Below are 26,945 nucleotides of genomic sequence, written 5' to 3' on the forward strand. Positions count from 1 at the left end.
ACTATGGTACATTCAATACTCTTCTCCAGCACCACAGCCCTAGTCATTGTCCAACTCTCTGATGCGTAACAAGTGATTGCAAAGACCGTAGCCTGTATCAGACGCACCTTAGTCTCCAGAGAGACACCATTGCTCTTCAGTACGCTGGAGAGGAGGTGGAGCATAGTGATGTTAAATTGTCATTGCATATGTGAATTAGGCCATTCGATGTATTTATTTATCTTAAATTATTGCAAACAAGTTTAAATCATCCTACTTCAGATTTGTAAGGCTGACACAGGATTGAGCATGCTCCATCCTGTTGTCCATAGCTCTCAGGGAGTCGTAGGCAACTCAGTGACCCCTGACAGCAGCATCAACACTTAAAATTTGAGGAATGTTTCATTTTCTGGCTACATTTTTCATTTAAGAGAAGGCAAAGCATCGTTATAATCTGAGATTACAAAATCACTTTCTGTAATTTGAAAAATGGAAATGGGTTCAGGACTGGAAGAGTTGGGCTGTTTGGCAAATCATTCTTGAATAGGCCCTTTACATGATTTGGAACCGACTGTAATTATATCTCAAGTTGATTTTTTACATCTTTTACTAAGATATAGTCTTAAGTGCCACAGAAATGAAAAGCAACTTGAAGCTCATGTATAAATTGGAGGAAGTGATTTAATATAGAGAAAAAATTATTTTCATTTCTTCTCTTTTGTAAATTAGAAATAGCACGTAAGTGCCGTAGAATGAGACCTTGTTGTGTTCACAGTATACGTCTTTGCATTGTAATGTTAATACATTGTCCATTTTCAGAGAGAATAGTACTCTTCATCACCAAGTGGAACAGATGCTTCAAAAAATTTCACCTCTGCAGAAATGTCAGGAAGAGCTGGGGTCTTTAAAAGCAGAGCTCGAGGAGAAAAAGGTACTCGGGGCTGCTCCCTGCAGAGGGATTTCCTGCAGAGATGTCTGCATGCTCACTGTAACCAGCACTGGGAGAAGCTGTGTGGGACAGCAGAGGACAGAGTGTGCTCGAGGTTCTCAGTATATGGCCCTAGAGTGCTGTGCCAGTTGCTTAAGCTTTGTAAGAGGCTCAAATCAGGAGACATTTTATTGATTTTTGTGATTCCGTGTTTTTGCTTCAGTTTTAGTTTTGCCACAAGCATAGAGCTACACACAGAATTTTATGCTTGGCAAGAAACATTGTGTGTCTATGTTTTGGGAGATAGAGGGAGGGAGGGAAGAGAGAGAGTGCATACGCTTGTCCATGCATGTCCTTCCTCAGGGCTTTTCTGAGGGAGCGCTCAGACGTAGGTGCACCCCCTTCACTTACTTGCTGACATTATATGCTCTTCTCCCAGAGACTGTGCTAAAGGGAAGCATCGGGCCAGGGGTGCCTCCTTCATATTGGCATAAACAGATCAGTTTATCACCTCTTATTCTTCTTTTCGCACTCCAAGGTAGTAAAACACTTTAAGTGCTATAAACTTGCTTTTATGTTGGCGTAGTCATAAGAAGTTGCCCTGTAATCCAAAAGGGACACTGTTTGAATCCACCAAGCTTCTCTGCAGGACAGTCTCCTCTTGTGCGATTTACTGTCTCTGAAAACCCCTGGAGGGTCAGCTGTGAGTTGGTTCTGACATGAAGGCATTACAACAACAACGATAGAATCATGGCTTCTACAGACAGACTGTAAGAGTGTGTGGTTGGTGAGGTGGGCAGCCAGGCTGGAGTGGTTGTGGCTTTTCTCATGATTACTCGTGCCACTGCATTTCAGTACTGCCAGCGTCCTGTCCTGTGTTGGGCGGTGGTGAGTCAGAACCGACTCATAGCTGACCCTCCAGCTGGTTTTCAGAAGCAGCCAATCGCATGGGAAGGGGGCGGCCCATCTTTTTCCCCGTGGAGCGGCTCATAATTATAAGCACATGCCTATGACTTGGCAGTGCAGGGCCTTACCAGTGCAGGGCCTTACCAAGCCATCAGGGTTCTCTAGTGGTAGCTTTTCTGTGGCTGTAGAATTTCCTCTCTGGGTATTTTAATGATGTAGAGAAAGTTAATTATCCACACTGTTGAGGTGTGTCTGGCTCTGATTGTATAATAATCTTTGTTTTTCCCTTCTAGAGTTCCCTTAAATTGTATCAAGAAACACACCAGGAATACGCTCGTGTGAAAGAAGAGTGCTTGAAGAGTGACGCTCAGTAAGTGTGTGCACAGTGACTGAGGGGGTCCCTCCCGCTCACTCCCAGGAGCCACCTGTGAAGCAGTAGTGTGTCCCTTGTCTCTGGTGGGGGCTTCTTGATCATAACTGTTTGGTGGGTCTTCAACTAGTGTGTCACTTTTCCTTGGTTTCTCTGGCTATAAATGAGAGTAACACGGACATTGAAGAGTATACTGCTGTTAGATGCCGACTCATAGCAACCCCATGCAACAATAGAGCTGTTCCCATGGGACTTTGTAGGTTGCAGTCTTGACAGGGACACATTGCCTGGCCTTTGTTCTGTGGAAGTGCTGGGTGGGTTCGGACCGCCCTCTTGATAGCAATCAAGAACTTAGCCATTCGGCCAGAGGGCTCCCTTGGAGAACTAAGGAGGAGTAAGAAAGCCACCATTTGTTACAGGCTGGCAGTATACACGTGTATATCTGCATGTGTGCATGGTGTTTGCATATTAAGAGAGTGAGTATGGATTCCTTTCTCTGTATCAGCACTTGGAAAGGTGGTATATTCCTCTGTTGGTGTGTACCTGTTTCCATGAACAAGAAGGCCTGTTTAAAAGCACCTGATTGATATTCCTGTTTTAACATGGTCACAAAAGAAACTTGTGAGCTGCACATGCAGTGCTTTAATTTATGGTCGATGTGATAAAGCAGTGACTTTCAGACTCTCCAAAGTCCCTCATTACTCTCAAAAATCCACTTTGGATTAATGCATTTCCCAAGCCCCACCTCAGTAAGTACTGTCATCTGAATTGGTGTACAGTGGACCCATTATTGCTCCTGAAATTAGCACAGGCTGGTAGGTTCTGCCCTGAATGGTGGTGTTGCCTCAGGACAGCTGTCTCTTCTGCTCATAGATGGCCAGTCGCTTCTGGGGAGTTAACTGATTCAGGTTAGCTCCCAGCCTTTGGGTGGTACACCTTAGAAGATCCAGGCCGTTTCTTAAATGACAGACTGCTGTAATCCATCTGAGAAATCCTCAGTTCCTCAGGCTGTTTCTAGCTCTTCAAGGCCCTCCCCAGGTTTCTGAGGCTGGACATCTTTGGGGGAGGACATCTTGCTTCCATGCCTGGTGGCTTCCACCACTGATATTTCAATGAGCAGCTCAGCATGTAATGCATTCCGCTGCCTGAGTGCCTTATTTGTGGAGTACTGTGCACTAAATACAGGTTTCTTCTGTTTTATAAACACTGCATGATGAATGATAACATTGTTCTTTCTTAGGTGGCTGGAAGTTTATTTTATGAGGGATGCTAATGAGGACTAAAGGTTTTAGTTTTTAAAAATTGTTATTTGTGTGTGTGTGTGTGTGTGTTTGTGTGTGTGTATGTAACTGTCAAATCTGTACTGACTGGTAGAGGAGGAGATTGCCCCTCCCTATGCAGCAGAGCATCTGGTGGATTCAAACCGTGCACGTCTGGGATTGCAGTGCAGCTTCTTGCTAGTAGGCCACCAGAACTCCCTGGTTTTTAAACATTTTAAAGACTATATCCTACACATTGAATTGTCATATATGTATATACCCTCATGCAGTTTCTTACCATCTAACTTGTAAAATTATTAGGAAGAAGAAACTCGAAGCCAAGGTGAAGAAACTGGAAGGTAATTGGCTCTACTGTTACTTGGTAATGCATGGCGTTTGTGGTTGCTGAAATCGTTCATTTGTAACTGAGCGTCGAGGTCTGGGCCGAGCTGTTCAGTTGCTGTGATTTTTCCATGGTGTTCCTGCGGTACTAGACGTTAAACTGTGCACGCACTGCAGGTACTCAGTAGCTAACCCCGCAGCCCGGTTGCCTGCCATCAGCTCAAGTCCAGCTTCATGGCCATCCACACGTTCTCCAGTGGGTTTTCAGGGGGAGACTGCCAGTGCACAGAGCGTCAGGGCTTTTTCCAAGTGTGATGTGCAAAAGTAATGAGACAAATCCCTGAATGGCTGTTAAAGATAACTTTAGATAAAGATAATGCATACCTTTGCTATAAAAAGTGGTTAATGAAAAGATTGGATCTCGAAGGTCAGTCTCCTTTCCCGCTGGTGCAATGGTGGTTTGTAGAAAAGCTCACTCTGTCAGCGGGCTTAGAGTGGTAGGACAGGTCTGTGAGACGTTCTGTTGGACTTTACTGAATGGCACTGTGACAGATTTGAACTACATGCTCTGTTTCATGCCATCCTTTTTTTGGTACTTCTCATCTTCAGTGACCAGGAAGAGGGCAAAGAGGCGGCATGCTCATCCTTTCAGTTCTCCAGTTCCAGCTGATAACCCTGTTAGGAATCACCAGAATTGTACTTAAGACCTTATCTTTTCTCCTTCATTGGGAGAAAATCAGGGAAACACAAGTAGAGGCAGTTGACTTTGCCAGACCCACCCCTTGCACTAGCTCTGATTTCAGCCCGACATCTGGCAGTTCTGTTGACTACCGAAACCCACCCACATGGCCATTGCATTGATGCTGACTGCTGGTGATCCTGTGTGTTTTGAAGTAGGCAGCTCCGTGGCCTTTTCTTGATGGTTATCTTTACAGAGGCACAGTCGTCTGACTCCACTGTGTATGTTCAAAGCTCCAGCCTTGACTTTGCCACCTGGGGCCCACTCCTGCAGGTTGCAGGCATTGAAATGGACAGTTCCATCCTACCACAGTCTGCTTCAGAAAATGGGTCATTTACATCCAGTGTGGAGCAAGAATGTAAATAACTGGATCAAAACTGAAGAAGAACGGTTGTTGATGGTCTTCCTAGGCACTGATTTCTCTGAGTTTTCAGATTTACCCATTACAGATATTTTACTAAGAGTTTCTTCTTTGATGTGGTTGTTGCATAGCCATTGGCATTCTGGTGGTAGGCACCACTTTGCAGGGTTCTGTTCTGGTGCAACCCGCTCATGTCTGTGTGTGTCGGTAGAGCTGAATTCCTTTAAGAACACGATCTGAAAGACCCCTGACATGGCAGCCAGCTGATGTGAAGTTTATGCAGTAGCTGTCCATTTGGCAGCAAGAGTTTAGCTTTTGTTTCTCACTGAGCATCATTATTTTCTCTAGTGAACAGTTGAGCATAAAAATCAAGTAAAGGGGTCCAGCTTGTTAGAGGGTTCAGGGCAAGGGTATTGATTTAGTGTTTATGGAATCTTTTTTCCATAATAGGGTCTCTCAGCATCTTCATGCAAAATCAACACCAGTCAGATTCAGTTTATCTGAGTGATTTGGCGCTTCTGTCATCAACATGGGAGAAATTATTGAAGAGCTATACAAATGACTTGAAAGCCAAGATCTTTAATAGGCACCTAAGGACTTAGAGTTACTTAGCATGTGGAAGAAGATTTCAGGAAGGTGCAATCCACTTTGTAAAGTGTGTTTCAAAGCTTAAGCAGTGAAAAAAACTTGTAGTAGATGAGCTTTTGAGTATTTAATTGATCATGGTAGTAAAATTGGAAAATTACTTTTTTCTCTGTTGCTTCATTGAACTCGTAAATAAAGATGCCGCCTCCAAGCAAAGTCAGGACTTCAAGCAACTGAGAAATGAGAAGAAAGTGCTTGAAAAGGAATTTAAGAAAACACAGGTAAGAGATGGAGCAGTATGCACTGATATTAGCGTTCTCGCTCCGGGTGTTCTGTAGTCTCTGTACCTGTCAATGTGTCTTAGTTAGGCTGTGAGGACCCTTAGTGAGAATGGTTGCTGGTTGCTGCTGTGCTATGTCATCCCCATGATTATGTGTAGTCCAGGCTGGCCGCACCCTGCTTATTCCAAACCCACTACCATCCTGTCACTTCTGACTCAGAGACCCTGCAGGACAGCCTAAGACAGCCCTGTGGGGTTTCCTGCTGTGACTCCTGACCAAGGCTGATGGCCACACCCGTTCTGCTGTAAAACAGCTGTTTGATGGACCCCTCTGACCACTAGTCAGCACCCAGCTCCTTCGGGGCTGGGCCACCTGCACTCCTCCCTTATTTGTTATTCATGTTTTGTTTTAACAGGAAAAACTTGATGAGTTTTCTAAACAGAAGAATGAAAAAGGTGAGTGTTCAGTTAATACTTGTTACAAAATGAAATGTGTGTGTATTTCTGTTTTAACTATTGTCTCTCATGTGTTTCTAGAGTTGAGACATATTGGAACACAAATTTCAAGTGATTCATATGGAAGCATTGATAAAAGTAAGTGTATTACAGATTTTAATCTTTGGTGTTTATTGAGTGGTTTGGGAAGCTCTGTCTTTTATCACATATAAATGATGTTACAGCTTAGTCTTGCTTAAATTCTTGCATAAGTACTTTTATGTATGCCCCAAATCACTGACAGTGAGAGAGATGCAAATCAAAACCACAGTGAGATACCATCTCACTCTAGTAGTGACAAAGTTTTAACAGGACAGCAAGTACTAAATGTTGGAGAGGATGTGGTGAGATAGGAACTCTACATTGTTGGTGGAATTGTACCATGGTACAAACCACTCTGGAAGGCAGTTTGGCGCTTCCTCAAAAGACTGAACATAGAAATTCCATGTGACCCAGCTATTCCCCTGCTTGGAATATACCCGAGAAAGCAAGAACTGAGGCTCAAATGGAAACATGTACACCAATGTTCATAGCAACATTATTCACCATCCCAAGAACATGGAAACAGCCCAGATAATGGTACATTCACACAATGGAATACTACACAGCACACAGGAGCAGTGATTTTGTAAATTACTACCTAAGGTGAGAGGGACTGGAGAGCATTATGCTGAGTGAACTAACTCAGTTCCATGAGGACACACACTGTATAAAACCGTTATTGTAGAATGAGTATGAGGATCCACGGTGGGGTGGGGAGGGGACTGTAGAAGCAGAGGTGTGAGGATGGGGGGGTAGAATGTTAATCATTGGGTTGCACAGTTTGGGTGGGGCTGAAGTAAGTGGGAAAGTTCCTGTGTGAAAAACTCATATATTTGAACCGTGTAAATAAACTATAATAATAATAATAATAGCAAACATTAAACAACAAACAAAATAAGAGATGCTTTTTAAAATGTAAAAAAATAAAAGTCAATATAAACTCAAAACTCTTTACTGTTGAGGTTTAACCAACTCGTACTGACCCTCCAGTGCATTTTCAGAGGCTGTAAATCTCATAGGAGGAGAGGGCCCAGCTTTCTTCTCATAGCAGCTGGTGGATTTGAACTGTTTACTTTTGGGTTGGCAGTGCAGCTCCTTACCACTAGGCCACCAGAGCTCCCTAAAAAAGCAGAATATACTGTTTGTCCACTATAGAGTGAACAAATCTAAGATTGATGTAGGACACCAGGAGTTAAAATTAGGACTTTTCTGAGACTGTGTTTAAAAGGGCAAAGATATGAAAGTATAAATGTTTGGATTTTTGGTTTTTTGTTTTGTTGTTGTTGTTATGTTATGTGCCATCGACAACACCTCTGAACACTGTTCTATCTTGAGCCAATTTCATTGTCTCTGACACACCTGCCCCCATTACTTCAGTCACTGAGTCCATCCTTCTCATCCAGGGCCTTCCTCTCTTGTGCTCTCCATCCACCCTTCAGGCAAAATGCTCTTCTCCAAGGACTGATCTCTCTTGTCAACATGCCCAAAGTATGTGAGATGAAGCTTCAAAGTTCTTGCCCCCAAGGAGCAACCTGGTTTTACCCTCTCCAAGATGTACTTGTTTGTTTTCTTAGCAGTCCATGGTATATTAACTACTCTTCTCTATCACCACAACTTAAAGACATCTACAACCATCCTTAGTCATTGTCCAGCTCTCTGCTGCATAGCAAGTAATTGTGGAGACCAGGATCAGGTGCATTAGTCTCTGGATTGACATCATTGCTCTTCAGTACTCTGGAGAGGTCCCTGTAAGCAGATTTTCCCACTACAGTTTGTCTTTTGATTACCTGGCTGCTGATGCCAAGAGTGTTGATTGTAGAGCCAATCAAGTTGAAGCTATTAACAATCTCAGTCTCAACGTTGAAAACATTTGCTTCCAAGGATGTCTCTAAATTGCTAAAAAGCATGGCTGTCAATTTAGAAGACAGAGTGTGCCTCATCCAAGTCATGATATTTTCAGTTGCTTCTCATGCATCTGGAAGTTGAAACAATGTGTAATAGAAGCAGAATCACTGCCTTTGAGTGGTGGTGTGGAGAAGAGTATGGAATATCCCATGGACTGCTGAAAGAACAAACAAGTCTGTCTTGGACAAAGTGCAGCCAGGGTGCTTCTTAGAGACAAAGTCATGAGGGAACTCTGCTCACATATTCTGGGCAAGTTGTCAAGAGAGACTTGGACAGAGACCTCATGCTGAGAAGCATGCAAGGTCACAGAAAGAGAAAGACCCTCCGTAAGACGAATTGACATGGTGACTTGCAGTGGGCCTGAAGATTGTCAGGGGACTGTAATGATGGCGCAGGGTGGGGCTGTTCACAGGTTCACTCTGAGTTACAGTTAGGTCGACGACATTGAACAAAACCATGTCACCTCCTTTTTCATCCTGTTCACCATGATGAGAACTTCCTTTTATGGGGCGATACGATTTACAGGCTTAAGTAGTGATAACTGAAAGGTTGATCTTTTCAGCCTTTTTTTTGGTCTGGATTAAAACTTAACTAATTTCAAGAACAGCTTTGACTTAATTTAAGAAGTTGAGTTCAGGGAAACCTTAATGGAATTCTGAGACAGCCTGAAAATAACTAATACTTTAAAACTTAAGGTTAAATCTTACCAGGTAGTAAGTGTTCTTATTAGGTGTCATCAAGTGTGACTCATGACAGCAGCACTATGGACAAGCCATCCTGAGAGCCATCTTCAAATGCTCTGCCACAGCCCAGAGGTCATTGTAGCCACTGTCAGTGGCTCTTCAAGGGACTTCCTCTCTCTTGTGCCCTCCTCCTCTCCCAGCATGGTCCCCTTCGCCAGGTACTAGCCCTTTCTGACAAAGTCCCCACAGTATGTGTTAGAAATTTTCACTGTCCTTGCCTCTAAGGCACACCCTCCAATCCAGAAAATAAGGAGAACTTTGTCCAACATAGACTTGTTCTTTTGTCTCTGAACTCTGTCATCAAAAATGACTCATAGCTGACCCTCCAGCAGGTTTTCAGAGGCTGTAAGTCGCCCGAAAGGAGATTGCTCTTCTTTGTCCTGTGGAGCAGCTAGTGGATTCAAACCACCTGCCTTTGGGTTGGAATTGCATCACCTTAATCACTAGAGTAATTTTTGCCAGCGTCACAAGTCAAAGGCATTTCTTTTGTTTTCTATATTCATTATAACATATTCACGTGGAAAAGAAGCAATTGAAAATACCATTTCATCTAGTATTGGACACACCTTAGTCTTTCACATGACAGCCTTGCTCTTTCATGCTTTGGAGAGATCCTTGACAGATTTTTCGTGTTCAGTGTTTCAGTTTTTTGTTAGCTACTTTCACTGGTATTGATTTGGATCCCAGTTAAATGAAAGTAATGAGTTTAGGTTGTCTTTATGTATATTTGATCTTAGACTATATTTCCTATCTCTCTCTATATGTATATGATGGACACTGAATATGTATGTATTGTTGTTGTTGTTGTTAAGTGCCGTCGAGTCGCAGGTGACTCATAGCGACCCTATGAAGGAGAGTCCTCGACGCTTGGGTGCCTTTCATCCTCTCTCCAGGTTCATAGGGTTTCCGGAGGCAAGCTCGACGCTTGGGTGCCTTTCATCCTCTCTCCAGGTTCATAGGGTTTCCGGAGGCAAGCTATTATGGAAGTGGATGCCACTCCTCCTTCCAATATTATCAGTAGTCAAAACTAATCCAAAACTAGTCCTGTGGAGCAGGCCATGAATTACTTATATAGACGTTTTTTAGCACGTTGCCGCACACTTTTAAATTGACAACCATGCTTAGAAACACTTTTTTCTGATGTGTTACTGAATAATTAACAAATAAATGTACACTTCATATGAATGTTGTTCCTTTTTTATGAAATATAATGTGTGGGATGGCTATAGCCGTCATTTGCCACAATGTTTAAAAAACAAACCCAAACTGAAGAAAATTAAAACAAGAAGCTCAACATCAAGAAAAAAAAGATTCTCACCAGTGGGCCAATTGGCAGCATCAGTATGGATGGTGAAGAGATTGAGATAGTTAACAGTTTTAGTTTGCTTGGCTCCACAATCAACACTCTTGGTAACAGCAGCCAGGAAATCAAGAGACGAATTACATTGGGAAAGTCGGCTGTGAGGGACCTCTCAATGGTACTGAAGAGCAATGACATTAGGCTGGAGACTAGGGTGTGCCTGATCCGGACTCTAGTCTTCATAATTATGTGCTATGCATCAGAGAGTTGGACAGTGAATAGGGTTGATAGAAAGAGAACTGATGCCTTTGAGCTGTGGTGCTGGAGAAGAGTGTTGAATATACCATGTCATATATTTCTAGATCCATCTTGAAGTACAATATTGTGAGTGACAGGATAATATCCCTACGTATACAAGGAAGTCCAGTGAACACTGCTCTCTTTCAGATATATGCACCAGCAGCCAGAGCCAAAGAGAATAGAACATTTCTACCAACTTTTACAGTTAGAGATCGATCAAACATGCAATCAAGATGCATTGATAATAATGGGTGACTGGAATGTAAAAGTTGGGAACAGAGACAAAGAATCAGTAGTGGGAAAACATGGACTCGGTGACAGAAATGGAGCTGGAGATAGAATGCTTGAATTTTGCACAGTCACATTGTTGATGGGATTGTAAAATGGTACAATGATTCTGGAAGGCAGTTTGGCGCTTCCTCAAAAAACTGAACAAAGAAATTTCATATGACCCAGGTATTCCACTGCTTGGAATATACCCTGAGAATATGAAAAGCGAGACACAAACGGAAGCAAGAACATGGAAACTGCCTAGACGTCCAACCACAGTCGAATGGTTTGAGAAATTATGGTACATTCACACAGTGGAAAACTATACAGCACACAGGGGCAAAGATTTTGTAAATTACTAACTAATGTGAGAGGGACTAGAGAGCATTATGCTGAGTGAACTAACTCAGTCCCACAAGGACAAATACTGTATAAAACCATTATTGCAGAACGAGTATAAAGGTCCAAGCGGGGATGTGGAAGCAAAGAGATGATGATGTGCAGATGGTGGGAGGTTGTACAGTTTGATGGGTTGAGGTGTGACGGTGGAAGAATCTGTTCTAGAAAACAATGTATTTGAATTTTGTAAATAAACTAGTATAATAATAAAATAAAAACCCAACAAAACATTTTCCTTGGTAATGCACGTTTAGATGTGTGACAGGGCGGGTTTCATCTCATTCTGTCTGTACACACCCTCTTGTCTCTCACTCCATTTCCTTTCAAGGCTGGAGATGGATTGTCTAAAGTCTAGGAATGCCCCAGATTGAGAACAGAATAGGATATGTATGTGCTTATCTACTGTTCCTTGGAGATTACATAGGACCAGCTCACTCCTGCCATGTTAGTTTCCATTCGTGTTTATTAGTGATTAACAATGGTTATTAACTATGCTTATGGCTTACCTCTCTGTTTGTGTGAGCCTGTGGTTGATTTGCTCAAGCCCAAGGATCCTTTGACAAGGAGGAGATCTATTGTTTGGTGCCTTCCCGTTCTACATTTCATTTGTTGTTGTTACATGCCGTCGAGTCTACTATGACTCACAGCTACCCTGTGAACAATAGCTCTGAACCCTGCCCTATCCTGAATTAGTTTCATGGCCTCCAACACGCCTTCCCCATTGCCACAGTCACTATGTAAATCCATCTCATCCAGGGTCTTCCTCTCTTGTGCTGACCTAAGCATGATGTTCTTTAAGGACCGGGCCCTCCTGGCAACATGCCCAAAGGGTGTGAGCCAGAGCTTCAGAATCCTTGCCTCCAAGGGGCAACCTGGTTTCACACTTTCTAGGACAGAGCCTCTTACATTTTCTTGAACATTACAGACTTTTAATTCAGTAGCTGTCATGTCCTGATTTCACCAAACTCTGTGGCTTTGTGTAGGTCCCTCCAGGTGTCCAAATGTTTATATTTTGCTCTTTATTCCTCATAGGAAAGGTGAAATTGCTGCTCAAGGAGCTCTGGCTCTGCATCAACACAGCCCAGGGGCTCCCAGCGACAGTTGGTGACTCCATCCCAGGTGAGGACAGTGACCTCGGCCTAAGTGAGGGCCACCCTGGTGAGGGCTGAAGCTGAGTCCCAGATGATGACTGGTCCCGTGGAAGGACACTTACCATGTCCTGGGGGAGAGTGGGGCCAGCTCAGGCCTTCCAGGTGAGGACTGAGGCTACTGACTGGTCCCATGGAAGGACACTCACCATGTCCTGGGTGAACGTGGGGCCACCCCAGGCCATCCAGGTGAGGGCAGCAGCTGTTTCCTCATGGGTAAAGAGAGGCTGCACCTGAAGTAAGGTCTGAGCCCCTGTGCAGTCCAGCTCCCGTAGAGCAGCGGGGAGGTCTGTTGGCCTTTAGTTGCTATAGTCTTGAACCTGCCTTGAAAAGCCTTCCATGAACAAGGCTGGGTAGATGGCAAACACGTTGCCTTTCACTGTGACTCCTCCTTACATTGAGTGCATTGGTCTTGTGATCCTTTACAGCCGTTTCCGTCCGAGAACATTTGAAGAGAAAGAAGCTGGAGGAGGTACAAGCAGTGGAGCCGTTTCTGACAGGTATGTGCCAATGACAGGACAGTAAGAACTGCAGAATTAGAGTGAGCTGCCAGCAGGTCATCTTCATTGTGTTCTGCTGAGGTTTACTGGCTCCTGTGCTTGAACTTTAAGATGCTATCACAGCAGTTCAGAGAAAGTAGTGTGGAGTAGTGCAAAAAAGTCGCTCTGTTGTCCTAGACACATGTTTGCCAAGGGCTCTGCAGCCAAAGGATAGCGTGTGGATTTTTCTTAAGTGCTTGTAATTGTCAACAGGAGTTAAAATGCTCCTGTCAAAAGCTGGGCTATTGATTATATATATTCTTGTGCCATTTTAAATTCTCCAAGAAATGATTGCATATAAATTGTTCACTCACTCCTTTTTGCACAATGACTTATTCATTGCAAATACATTTTTTAAGAGACATAAACGCAGGTTATACACCGGATTTCACCTGATGGTATGCATAGGAATCAGATCGATTACATCTGATGAGAGAACCGCTGGAGAAGCTCATTATCAGCTGTGAATACTAGGCCAGGAGCTGATTGTGGAACAGACCACCAACTACTCATATGTAAGTTCAAGCTGAAGCTGAGGAAAATTATACCAAATCCACGGGAACCAAAATATGACTTTGAATCTATCCCATCTGAATTTCAGAACCATCTCAGGAACAGGTTTGAGGCCTTGAACACTAATGAGCGAAGACCAGATGAGTTGTGGGAGGATATCAAGGGTATCATCCAAGAAGAGTGCAAGTGTTCATTACAAAGACAGAAGAGGAAGAAAAGCCCAAAATGGATGTCAGAAGAAACTCTGAATATATTGCATTGGAGCACAGAGAAGCCAAAACACAAGGAAGAATTCAAGATACTAAAGAGTTGAATAGAGGATTTCAAAAGGCAGCACGGGATGACAAAGCAAAATATTACAGTGAAATATGCAAGGAGCTGGAGTCAGAAAATCAAAAGGGCTGAACTCCCTCAGCATGTCTTAAGCTCAAGGAACTGAAGAACACATTCAAACCTTGAGTTTCTATAATCAAGGATGCTTTAAGCAGAATATGAAATGATCCAGGAAGTATTAAAAGAAGATGGAAAGAATATCCTGAGTCACTGTATCGAAAGGAATTGGCAGACACAGAAGAATTTCATGAAACAACATATGAGCAAGAGCCTATGGTGATGAAGGAAGAAGTTCAAGCTGCTTTGAAGGAAATAGCAAAAAATAAGGCCCCAGGAATAAATGATATACCAGTTGACATATTTCAGCTAACAGATGCTGCCCTGGACATGCTCACCAAGTTATGCCACGAAATCTGGAGAACAACCACTTTGCCAACTGACTGGAAGAGATCTAATATTTGTTTCCATCCCAAAGAAGGGTGACCCGACAGAGTGTGGAAACTTTAGAACAATCTCATTGATTTTACATGCAAGCAAGATTCTACTGAATCCAAAAACGACTGGAACAGCACATCAGCAGAGAACTGCCAGAAGTACAGGCTGGATATAGAAGGGTCGTGGTACTAGGGATATTGTAGCTGATGTTAGATGGATCTTAGCTGAATGCAGGGAATACCAGAGGAATGTGTATCTGTGTTTCATTGACTATGTAAAGGTGTCTGACTGTGTGGATCATAACAAACTGTGGCTGACTCTGAGAAGAATGGGAATCCCAGAACACTTGATCGTGCTAATGAGAAACCTATACTTGGACCAAGAGGCAGTTGTCAGAATAGAGCAAGGAAACACTGCATGGCTTAAAATTGGGAAGGGCGTACGCTAGGGATATGTCCTGTCTCCATACCTTTTCAACCTGTATGCAGAACAGATTATCTGGGAGGCTGGGCTCTCTGAGGAGACGTGTGGCGTTAGGATTGGTGGAAGATCTATCAACTATCTGCGTTATGCAGATGACACAACCCTGCTTGCTGAAACTGAGGAGGACCTAAAGCAGAGGGTCAAGGATTGCAGCCTTCAATATGGGTTGAGGCCCAGTGTTAAGACCAGTTGGCAGCGTGAGGATGGATGGTGAAGCGATTTAGATTGTTCTCAGGTTTAGTTTGCTTGGCTCCACAGCCAACACTTTTGGCACCAGCAGCCAGGAAATTAAAAGACATATTGCGATGGGAAAGACTGCTGTTAGGGACCTCTCTAAAGTACTGAAGAGTAACGGTGTCTCTCTGGAGACTAAGGTGCATCTGATACAGGCTATGGTCTTTGCAATCACTTGTTATACATCAGAGTTGGACAATGACTAAGGTGGATAGGAGAATTGATGCCTTTGAGCTGTGGTGCTGCAGAATAGTATTGAGGGTACCATGGATTGTTAGGAAAACAAAGAGATTCATCTTGGAAAGGATTAAACCGGGTGGCTTTCTGAAGGCAAGGATTGTGAGGCTCCTTTGGACATATTGTAAGGAGGGACCGGTCCTTGGAGAGGGACATCGTGCTTGGTAGGGTGGAGGGACAGCACAGAGGGGAATGCCCTCTATGAGGTGGATTGACTCAGTCACTGGGGTAATCAGGATGGGTGTACCGGAGGCAGTGTGATTGGCACAGCACAGAGCAGAATTTAGGGCTGTTTTACATAGGGTCGCTATGAGTCACAAGTGACTCGATGGCACGTAGCAAGAACAACAACAACTCCTTTTTGACCTTAATAGATTAGCCCAGTGCTGAAATCTTCAGTGTAACTTTTCTGGAGAGAGGAAAAGTCCTCTAACAGTGTCACTGTGCAGATAGAAGCTCTGAAATCTGCCTATAGGAGCTGGGTTTGTAATTTAATGAAATTTTGATTGATGGAAGGTTAAGTGGCCACAAAGGACTAAAATCTCAAAATTATTGCTTTTGAGTTGAAACTGACTGGCAGCTGCCCCTCCCTCCAGTGGATTATCAGGCTGTAACCCAAACAGAAGGAGTCTGCCCATCTCTCTCCAGAGGAGCCACTGATGGACAAGTACAAGACATTTTAGGAGAGTCCACTCACTGTGTCCCACAGCTGCAGAGCCCGTGGCACACATGCCAGGGAGCTGGGGTGACCTTGTGAACTGCACACCTCGCAGCTCTCCACGTGATCAGTAGAGACCAAAGTGCATCATGCCGGTCTACTTGCTTTTAAGATTGTGTGCCGTGAAGTGCAGCTTTTAGGAATCTTGAATTTCTTTGTAATCATAGGAAACAGCCAAAGAAGAGCAGGGCCTCTGCTGTGGAGCCGGTTCTGACCCCTGGCGGCCCATGTGGGCAGCGCAGAACTGTGCTCTCTGCATTTGCAGGACTCCGACCTTTCTTTTCCAGCTGGTACTGTTGTTGTGTACCTGCGAGCGGGAACTGACCAGAGCTGGCTGTCCAGTGGGTTTTCAAAGGCAGTGAATCGCACAGGAGGAGATTGCTCATCCTTCTGCGGAGCAGCTGGTGGATTCAAACTGTGTGTCTGTGGGGTGGCAGCACAGTTCCTGTCCACTAAGCCACTCAAGCTTCCCTTCAGCCTTCATGTTAGTAGTTGGATACTTAACCATTGGGACCCCTGTGTTGTTCCCAAGTACAGTGACTGGGGTTGTCACGAGAAGGAGAGCTCTACCTCATGCTCAAAGGACATATCTCATGGTCTTTGCTGGAGCCTCTGGGGGAGAGGCAGATGGCAGGAGTTCAGGGATGCCCTTTTGAAGGCAGAGGCCATGCTGGGCCACCTGTTCAGGTCCATACACTTGGACAGCTGGATTGGCGACATTGTTGATGTGGATGTTGAGAACTCCTCATCGTCCTTCAGAGCCCAAGCAGAGATGATGTCTGGCAGCTGCTTGAGGTGGAAGTGGATGTGCTCTTGGTCAGTCTCTGCTGCAGCCCAGTGGTGGCCAGGGCTCTTGGCCATCACCAGCCCATTGCCTGGTCAGCTCTGCCTCAAATGGGTGGTGAAGCAGTTGCAGCTTCATTTCACCTGCTGACTGGCCTGACTGTGCCCTCTGACCCTGCTTCCCCCTCGCATCTTGGCCAGGAACCGACAGGCCCTCCATAAGAGCACACGAGGTGCCTGAGTGCAGGGAGGGCAGAAGTTGCAGGCGTCCTCTATGGTCACTTGCTCCCCACAGCTCTCTGGCCCCTTCCTACTGTGCCGTGTGCTCACGGCTGTCCTGTAGGCTCACTGGCTGTTGGTAGTGACTTCCCACGTCTCATCCTGGTTTTTTGCCAACAATTGTCACCACCAAGGCTTATCCCAGTGATTTGGTTGTTCAGATGTAAGGTGCTGATTTGACTTAATGTCTCCTGAATCTGGTGGTGACCTCTCACCCCGAGAATTTTGTGCCCCTGCTGCCGTGTCCACACTGGGGGGAGGGGGATTTCTCACCAACATTGACAGAGGTAGAGTGCAAGGACGCTCCCCACCACTGCAGGGCACTGGAATGGGAGGTTGAGCCTGAGGCTGCTAACTGAGAGGCCCGTGGCCTGAAGATGAATGTTTGGTGGTCTGCTCCTGTCAGTGTCTGCCGCCTGGATGCCCACCTCCTTTGTGCCCTATGGGGTCATTGGGAGTGAGAATTGACTCATGGCAGTGGGATTGGCGGGGCTTTGGTTTTCACCACGGTCATGCCTGTCCACTCTGCTGCATTGTCAGCTGTGCTGCCTTCTGTCTGCTCACCTCACCTCTCATGTTAGGGTGAGTACCTTCCCAGGAAGCCTGTTCACTGCGTAGAGGATGGGCTTGTGAAACAAAGGATTACTTGCTGCTTTCAGGTGGAGGGCAGTAGTGTCCTTGGGGTTTTTCTGACAATTTCCATGAGTATAATTTAGTTACATGGGTTGCATTCTTCAAGTGCTAAAGCTAGTCTTGCTGAGCTTTTCCAGATTGTTCTACCACAATTATCAGAAACCCATTGCCCACTAAGCACAAATTCCCCTTTTTACCCTTCTCACCCCTGAGAACTGCTGATAAGCTTTGCTCTCTGTGTAATTGCTGTTTCATAAACCTTATATTTGTGTGTAGTTTTTCGTTCTGTGATGGGCTGACTGGGTTCAGCAGATGTTGTCAGGGTCCGTTTCTGCTGTGGCACGCATCATGGCATGGATGGGCATGTGTTTTTGTCCACACTTCTGTTGGTGGAAACTGAGGTGGGTTTCCATTTCTGGCTGTTCTAATAGTGCCTGTAGTGAGCCCTGGAGGCCAGGCTGCTGTTTGTGTGCCTACCTTGACCTCCTCTGGCTTGATAGGTAGTTGGGTTGCCTTTGGGGGCAACATAATAGTTTTATGGAAGTCTGTACTGGGCATGTTCCAAGGAGGGACCAGACCTTGGAGAGGGGCATCATGTTTGGAAGGGTGGAGGAAGAAAGGAAGAGCACGGATGACACGGTTGATCCAGTGACTGGGGTAATGAGGGTAGTTGAATCAGACAGTAAAGTTGGCACAGGATAGAGCAGGTTTCCGGGCTATTAATGGGGTTGCTGTCAATCGCAAGGGACTTGACGGCATATAACAACAACTGCTTTTTGAGTAACCGCCACATCATTTTCCACTGTTTTACATTCCCACCAGCATGCGTAAGGGCTCCGGTTTTCCCAAATCTTGTCAACACCAGTTGCTTTGCTTTCCTTATCTGTTTAACTGTTACCATTGTGGTAGCTCGTTGCTTTTTTGCTAGCCCAGAGCCCTGTACAGTTGACCACCGGCTCCCCAGCAGGAGCTGGACAGCCTGCTCTGCTGCGGTTTACAGCCTCAGGAGCGCAGGAGTGGGTCAGCGAGTCACAGCCAGCCACGGCAGGAGGGAGGTGGATTTGTTTTCAGTGAATGTAGCTAAGAAGTAACAGTTGGTGGCACAGCAGTCAGGTTCTTGTTTGACTCTACGAGCTTCTGTCCTGGTGAAAGGCGGGGAAGTCAGCGTCTCTGAAGACTTCAGCCTTCGAAGCGCTGCCGGGCAGCGTGCCCTGCAGTGTGGCTGTGAGTCTAAGCTGTATGTATACCTCGTGACCTGGAGTGTCTCTTTATGTACTTGTTTGCTGTTTGAATTAGCCTGTTTGGTGAAATATTTGTTTAGACACTTCACCTATTTTTAGAGTAGATTGTCTTTTTTGTCATGAAAATTAAGAAATATTTTATGTATTTTGATTATCAGACAATTAGGGTCAGTGAAAGAGAGAAAGACCCTCAACTGGATGCATTGACACTGTGGCTGAGGCAGTGGGGTCAGTATGTTAGAGACGATGAGGATGGCACAGGCCAGGCCAGGGCTCAGCTCTGTTTCTCAGAGGGTCACTATAGTCGTTCATACTTGACTTGATAGCATCTAACAGCCACAACATCATTGGCGTATAAGGAGCTCTGATGGCCCAGTGTGTGGTGCTGTTAACCAAAACATTGGTTGTGGTCCAAGCCCACGATCTCCTCCACAGGAAAGATGGACAAGTCACCTGCCATTGGGTTTCCGAGATGATAAATCTTGACAGGAGGTGGCTTCCTATCCTTCCCGGATATTATGTATATTTTTAGTGTAAGTATTTTAAGTTTCCTGAAATCAGAGCCATGGTGATGCAGCTGTTGGGCGGCTTAACAGAAAGGTTGGTGGTTTGAGCCCCAGTCATTCTATGGGAGAAGCAGTCTCTTCCTGGGATGTGTTACAGCTGTGCAGACCCAGTGGACAACTGCCAGGAGTCAGATCCGGCTCAACAGCCCATTTATATTGTAAATATTTGATACTCATGAATAATTTTTATCCCTAGAAAAACCGGCCAAAGAAAACAGATGTAGGGAGCCCCTGGAAGAGAGCATGCTACTTCCTCCGCTCCAGCGTGGTCCACCAGCGGTGTCAGACTTAATGGTGAGCTCAGTGCAAGTGTCTGCGGGTGCAGCGGGCAATTTTCCTGCCTGTAAAAACATGGAAGAGGACAGGCCCAGCGGAATGAGTCACCGAGGTGCAGACAGGAATCCTGAGACTGTCACTGCAAGTCAGAGCAGCAGAACCATGGGCTTTTCTTACCACAACCCTTGCTTTGATGAAGATCTTCAGGCTGCAATGGACTTCTTCCGGCTGCCCCCTCCTCTCCTGTCCCCGGTGCCCTCGCCACCCCTGCTGGCCTTGCCCCACCTGAGGCCCTTGGCATCACTGAGAACTGTGAGTCCTGCTCTTTGATCTTGAATTGTCAAAAGTCTGTCCTGGGGTGTTGGTAACCCTCCAGGAATATCACTGGTACCCATGATGCCCTGCCGTTGATGGGGTTTTTGTTGGTTTTCTTTTTTGAGTCTCTTTCCCACACACACATTTCCATTTGCTTTGATATTGTTGTTAGTTGCTGTAGGAGGTAACTGAATTCTTCTTCACTGTCACACATGGCATCTAACAAGTGTTGAGTGGATAAAGTACCAATATTTTTTGTATGCATGGTGTTTTGCAGCGTCAGGAGTTCTGTGTGTCCCGCAGGTATCTTAGTCACAGCTTCCTTCCTTTGCCTGGTGAATGCATCATCTTTGTGTGTATTTGCAAAGTGCTTTATGACCACTGCTCAGCAAGTTAATCTTTACAGATACATTTGTATGCCTTTTTACTTCAGGACCAGATCAGTCAATCCCTCCCTGCTTTTTTGAATCATTCTGGAAAAACGCTCGAGACACTGCTGGGTATGAGACTTGCAGAGACGTCATACAGCACAGTGCAGTGTGGGTGGCCATGTGATGTGGACAGGCCAGCGTGTGACAGCCCGTGACACTGGTGCAGCGCACTGGTACACATTGGCCTGCAGTGCTCAGGACAGAAGCTGGGTCTTGAGCAGAGGCTGGGACCTTCACTCTACCTTCACTCTTCACTTTGCTAGGACAGAGCGTACTAGCAAAGCTGGTGCATTGGGGGAGGCTGCCTGAGGAGCCTGTCCTGAGGAGTGTGAGGGAGGAGCCTGTGAGAGAGGAGTCAAGAGTCATGTAGCCAGAGGGTCTGTCTGCAGTGTAGGAACCCTTTCTCACCCTGAGAGGAGAGGTCTGAGGGCTGTGGGCTTGTGCGCTTGTGCCTGGTAGGCTGAGGAAGAGTCTCCTCTGGGAGAAGCAGTGCAGCACGTGGACAGACACACTGCCTTTATCTGTGCTGCCCTTATCATGAATCTCAGCTACTGCACTTTTCACAAATTGAAGGTCTCTCATCATGCTGTGCTTAGCAGCTCTGTTGATGGTGCCAGCATCACATGCTACTGCTGTGTGTTTGTCCCGTTTTGGTAATTCTTGCAAGGTTCTGACTCTCTGATAAGGCCACTGCATGTTAATAGAGTGCACCTAGGATTGACATAACTCTACATGCACCAGGAAACCAAGACACTTGCACAACTCGCTTTGTGGCAACATTAAGTCTTTGTAGCACTCTGGAACTGACCTGTAGTATCTCCAAGGTGGGCCAGGTACCCTGACGGTATAGAGGGATGACAGAGTCTCCTACTTTCGTAGACAGTGCGGAGATGAGCTCCCCTCTCCCTTCTCTTCGAGGTGTGTTAAGCATTTTAGGGGAACATGCATTCCAGTGAGCCCGCTGAATTGACTGGGTGATAGCGTGTTCCGTATCTGGCATCAACTGCTATAACTTTGCTCTCCGCAGGAACCCTGCTACGGCGAACCCATGGACTCCAGCGAGGATGACTGGACTCAGCACTTGAGCTCCACCGACGGTGCTGCAGAGGAAGATTCCACTGAGCCACCCAACTATTTTGGCTCATTTATAAGAAATAAAGGAAGCGGCACCCTATTTGAACAGCCTGCACCCCATGTACACCTGCAGGTTACTAACACGCCAGCTGTAAATGAGGTACCCACATCTGAGTCCAGAGCCTCTCCGGCAGTGCTGCGGCATCCTCCAGCCTTGTCCTCTTTGGCCATGTCATCTCATTTCCTGGGTGCTGAGAAAGCAGATGTAGAGGAAGCAAAAATACAGGTCACGGTTAAGGAGGTGGATAAGGCGGTGCAGACAGATGGCCCCGTTTTCCAGACCTCTAGTCCTCGGGGCATCAGTGAGTTCAGCAGTGACTCAGCTGCTGCGGGCCTGTCAGGTTTGTGTCCTTCTCCCCTGAGCAGAAGGCCACCACCAAGTGAACTTAGCGACTCTGGAAGAGAAACCCTCTTATCCAAGTTAATAACATCCCCCCAGGCAGAGCCTACCAGGCAGATGGGAAGTAAGGAAATAGCTTCTGAATCCGACAAGGCATGCGACATTTCTGAGCTCTTCTACAGGGTATCCCAAGAACTGAACAGAGGAGGTGAGCAAGTAAGAGGGCGCCTGGTCGACTTTCCAGAGTCAGAGGACGAGAGTGCAGAGAACACCACCGATGCCTCAGGGCAGGATGTGGACGCTGGTTTCTCGCCCTCCTTTACCTCCAGAGCATTGTCTGTTTGCAGTGGTCCCCAGGCTTCCTCGGGACCGGAGAGTGATGACCGTGTCTGTGCTCCATCCAGGGGAGTCTTTGCTGAAGTGCCTCCTGCAGAACAGAGACCTCCCTTGGCAGCATCCAGCTGCAGCAGCCTGCAGTCCAAGCTTGCCCCTGAGCCTGAGAGTGAGCTGGAGAAGAGCCTGCTTGCTTTGAAAGCTGAGTTAAGAGTGTCTAATTTCAGCAGTCAGAAGAGCAGTGCAATTGAACACCCAAAGATGGCAAAAAGCACCAAAACATATCCACTCCCTCAGCCAGTGTTTGGGAAAGCTACAGGAGATGAACAGCATGTGGGAGAAAGCTCCAGAACTGAGCATCCACTCCCTATGTTCGACTCCCAGTCGGCAGCAGGTGCCCTGGAGGGCTTGGCCAAGCCTGCCGTTGGTTTTGGCGAAAGCTCTTCACAGCTCCACAGTGATGTGCTGCGGAGGAACAGTGAAGGAAGTCTGCGAGCTAACTCAGAACACGGACAAGAGACAGCACAATCAAGAGAAGACGGCAAGTCTGAACGCAGCTCTGAACTCTGTGCGGGGTGTACTTCTGTGAGGTTCAGTCCTGCTTCAATGCTGCTGAATCAAGTGTCAGTTATCACAAAACAGGCAAAATCCGAGCTGGACGCCAGCACTCCCGCGGAAGCCTTCCCTGCGCCCCGGAGTGCGCCTGCCTTAGCCGTGGACAGCGGCAGCGCCTGGGCCGCTCCTCACGCTGCCTTGCCACTGTGTGGTGGAGAAGAGGAGGGACACGCACACGAGGGTGACGAAGGGGCCACTGAGGAGACCACATCGCCGGGAGGTTCCCCCACAGCTGGGCAGGGGGATCCCAAGTCTCCAGGTAGTCGTCGACCAGCAGAAGGTTCTCCTTGTTCCACAAATTGTCGGTTGTCTTTCTCTTTAGAAAACATGCCAATCAAACACCTCGACACTGTGATGGAAGCTTCCGGCCAGGAGGACTTGGAGGAGCCAGGCCAGCCCCTTCCTCCTACACCCCCGGCCAAGTTCAGAGTGAATTTTCATAAGCTTTCAGCCAGAGAAACCACCCCAGCGTGGACCTTCGCCTCCGAGGAAGCATCCCAAGGGCACACAGGGACCTCTTGCCCTGAGCCCACTGCTGCTTCCCGCGGTTCTCCGCGTCGCCTTCAGAATTTCAGCATGCCACTGAGCCTGCAATCCAAAACTCCCCGGGGATCGTCTTCTGATGATTTGGCTACCAATAGCATTGCTTCACTCCCTGCTTTTGGCAGGAAAGATGGAGAGACGCAGACTCTTAGCCAGAGTGGATTGCTTGACCCCTTGTGTTGCTACACTGGCCTTCGAGAGAGGGTCGAGGAGGACACGGAGGTAGAGGAGAGTTCGGCCTTCAGCTGTAGTGAGGCTGAAAGTGACCCCGGACCTGTGCTGGAGGGTGGACAGCAGGAAGCTCGCCACCGAGCTCTCACCCACTCAGCAGACACAGAGGTCAGTGCAGCACAGACGGGGCCTGCTGCAGAGGTGGGCCAGCTGACCTCGGCTCTGCAAGACGTCAACCTCAGTGCTCTTTCTGACATAGATGCACTGTCTACGTCAGAAGTGGTGAGCTTCCTCGAAAGTTGTCAGTTAAGAGATTACAGTTCAGGGGACTGCGCTTCAGAATGTTCTGGTAAAGGAGCCCTGACTAAGGAGATGAGCAGGGAGCTAAAGGGAAGTGAATTCTCAGGAGAACAGCTCGAAAAGGGTGAGGAAGAAGTCCCTGACACCTGTGAAGGATCCTTCATCTTGGACGAGGATTATGATCCTCTGGCAAACACCAGCTTGCTTCAGTGTTCTCTGGAAACACTCTCTGAGGTTCTCACCACAATGGGGCCAGAACTGCAAGCCCATTGTGAGGACAGCAACGCTAGTGAGAGTGGGAATCTCTTGTTCTTAGATCTGCACACCACCACCACAGAGGAGGGTGGAAAAGGAGGAGATACGCCCCTAGAAACTGACATCTCCCCACCTGACACTTCAGAACTTCCTCCACTAACAGACTCACGTAGTCCTCCCCCAAGGGATGAGCCTCCCGATGAGGCCTGTGGGGACATACCTGAGGATGACCTGGGTGCGGCCAGGCAGGACGAGGGGCTGGCCGAGGGCCGGCTGACTCCCATAGAACCAGAGCCCCTGGACTCCTGCTTGGCCTCGGAGCAGCGGGCCCCTGAGCAGAAGTCTGATGGGATTCCACGTCAGCTCTCAGCAACAACCTCCAAAGTCATCAGTGTGCTCATAAATAAGGATCAGAGCATAGTGATTGGAGAAGGGGACAACTGGACAGTCCTAAATGGTGTGGCCGTCGTGCCACGCGTAGACCAGGTCATCCTGTGCGACACCTCTGGGGACACCCAGGCTGCTGCAGATCAGGAAGGAGAGGAAGCCAGTTCTCTGGTGGCCAGTTCTGTAGAGAAGTCCTCAGGAGTCCCTGAGGGGGACTCTCCGTTCCAGGAGCCTCAGGGTGGCGGGCATCCTTCATGCACCCAGGAGGACGCTCCCAGCAGTGGTTTGAGTGCCAACTTTGACAAGAGCCGGCTGCGCAACAGACCTGTTAAACCGAGTGTGCGGATCAGCTCGCTGATCTACAGTCAGGACTTTGAGTCTCAGGATTTTGAGTCTCAGGTGATTGCATCTGACCACACGTATTACAACTCAAGACTTGAGCCCTGCAGCAAGAATAAAAATCGGGCAAAAATTCCCAGCAAAGACCCATCAGCTAAACCGGGAAAGACCTCAGTTACAAGCCGAACCGAAAGTAATCAGAGTGAGGCTTCCCCATCTTCTTCAGGGGAACTAGGTGGATCCAAAACTCTGAGAACACAGACTCAGCCCATCGTTGCCAGCGCAGACACGTCCACTCCTCTGGAGTGCTCCTCTGACACCCTAAATATGATACGTCAGGAGGTAGGCCCCCCACTTCCGCCTCTCCTTGCCCCTCTGATAGCGACACCGCCCAGGACTCTGCGACCTGTGTCCCCTCTGCGATCCAGCTGCAGTCCTTCCTCGCCAGCCTCTCCCCTCAACCAGGCTTCTCCGCTGGGTGACATACCCATGTCTCCTGTGACCTCGCCTTTGCCAGAAGAGGCCGGGCACCCTTCTCCTGCCTGTGTTGCTCCGTCCCCGTGCACAGCCCCGGCCAGTGAGCGGGTGCTGTCCTCCCCTTTGCAGTTCTGTGCTGCCACACCAAAACATGCACTTCCCGTGCCTGGCCGCCTGCCCCCGCTGGCACCTGGCCACACTGCTGTGGGGGGCCCTCCAGAGAATTCTGTCAAAATTCTGGACACCATGTACCCCGAGCTGTCTGCCCGGGCCCGGACCCTCAACATTCTGAAAGGGAACATCCAGCTCACCAGAGGCCCGCCTGCCGACGCCAAGAGCCTGGCAGGTCCCGTCAGTACCCTCACAGGCTTCAAGGCCATCACCTCCACGGCCACAGCGTTTGTGAAGACTGGAGGCAGTGTCAGCAGTGACTGCTGCCCAGAGAAGTCACGAGATCAGGGGACTCAGCAGGACTCTGCCGGAAAGAGGACGTCAGCGCCCCTGCTACGGAGTGCTAAGAGATTACGGCTGGATGGTGAGGCCCATGCGTCAGAAGTCCGGACAGAAGGAGCTGGCCGGAACCTCCGCAGGAGGGGCCCTGCGACGGACGCTGTACCAGCAAACAGGGAGGGGAGCTGCTTTGTTCCACATGTCAGTACAGCCACCCAGCTGGCGCCAAACCCCAGAGAAACTGTGGAGTCGCATGACCAAACCATAGCAAATGCGCTGAGGAAAATCGCAGAGTCGTCTTTTGATCTGTTACCTGTCATCCGGAGCCATGTCTATGTGGGCAACATCTCCAAAAAGCCTGTCATGAGAGACCAAGAGAAGGAAGTTGTTTATGAGTTCAGCACGACAAAGAAGGTACGTACCCTACTTTGCCCTCGCATGCTCCGAGTTCCCGGGTCTCTGAGGTGGAGACCAGCTGTGGTCACACTGTGCTTAATCACAGATGCTGCTTTCTAGCTCAAAGGCTGTGGCACTCCTATGTCCAGCACCCAATCAGGGCCATTTCCAACAGTATGTGGTCACTTCATGTCTCTCTGCCATATTTTCGTCATTCTCACAGTATTTCACGTTTGTTCACAGTGCTCTTGTATGCATCAGCTCTGCTTCCCGGCAGTGCTCCATCAGGTTTCCACAGGACCACTGTGCTGGTGGTGATGGGAGGTGCCCTGTCCTGTACCATCTGACACACTTGAGCCCATTGCTGCAGTAGATATAACTTACATACTCTGGGAATCTGCTGTGTTGTGGTACTGGCTCTATTGCAGCTTCTGGAGTTGAGTCTGACATTTCCCAGAGCTGCCTTCCCTGCAGTGGATGTGTACCCGACTCAGCAAGTGTTTCTTACGGATTGAGTTCATCCTAGAAACATGGCAAAGGCTTTGCTTCTAAATAGCATTTTTAAATTGGATGTGTAAGACACTGGAGATTTGAGAATCTGCAATACCCAGTTAAAATGTTTAGGAAACAAAACGGTAGGATTAAAATTACCCATTTCCTGTTGATTGTAGCATTTTGAAAGATTAAGCTGGTTCAATGTGAAGTAGGCCTCTTATTATGTCTTACATAGGGAGTTGCACTGCTAACACAAAGGTCGTGCTTCTCTGGCTCTTCAGATCTACCAGTGGCTCCCATGCAGTTCATATCTCATGCAGTTCATATCTCCTAGATGAAACCC

General features: G+C 47.3%; 1 protein-coding gene across 1 annotated transcript in view; it reads left to right on the forward strand.

Annotated features, from left to right (window-relative positions):
• KIAA0947 (KIAA0947 ortholog) overlaps positions 1-26,945 on the forward strand; it is a 73,503-nt gene that overhangs the window by 16,432 nt on the left and 30,126 nt on the right. The window contains exons 5-14 of the mRNA XM_006901303.1: positions 799-910; positions 2,107-2,183; positions 3,764-3,801; positions 5,668-5,750; positions 6,166-6,205; positions 6,287-6,343; positions 12,236-12,322; positions 12,780-12,851; positions 19,671-19,942; positions 21,395-26,125. Coding sequence (XP_006901365.1) covers positions 799-910; positions 2,107-2,183; positions 3,764-3,801; positions 5,668-5,750; positions 6,166-6,205; positions 6,287-6,343; positions 12,236-12,322; positions 12,780-12,851; positions 19,671-19,942; positions 21,395-26,125 — 5,569 coding nt within the window. The remainder of the gene's footprint in view (positions 1-798; positions 911-2,106; positions 2,184-3,763; positions 3,802-5,667; positions 5,751-6,165; positions 6,206-6,286; positions 6,344-12,235; positions 12,323-12,779; positions 12,852-19,670; positions 19,943-21,394; positions 26,126-26,945) is intronic.

The sequence above is a fragment of the Elephantulus edwardii genome, unplaced genomic scaffold (genome assembly GCF_000299155.1).
Source record: "Elephantulus edwardii isolate Elephantulus edwardi_28Jun2011 unplaced genomic scaffold, EleEdw1.0 scaffold00317, whole genome shotgun sequence".
Taxonomy (NCBI): Eukaryota; Metazoa; Chordata; class Mammalia; order Macroscelidea; family Macroscelididae; genus Elephantulus; species Elephantulus edwardii.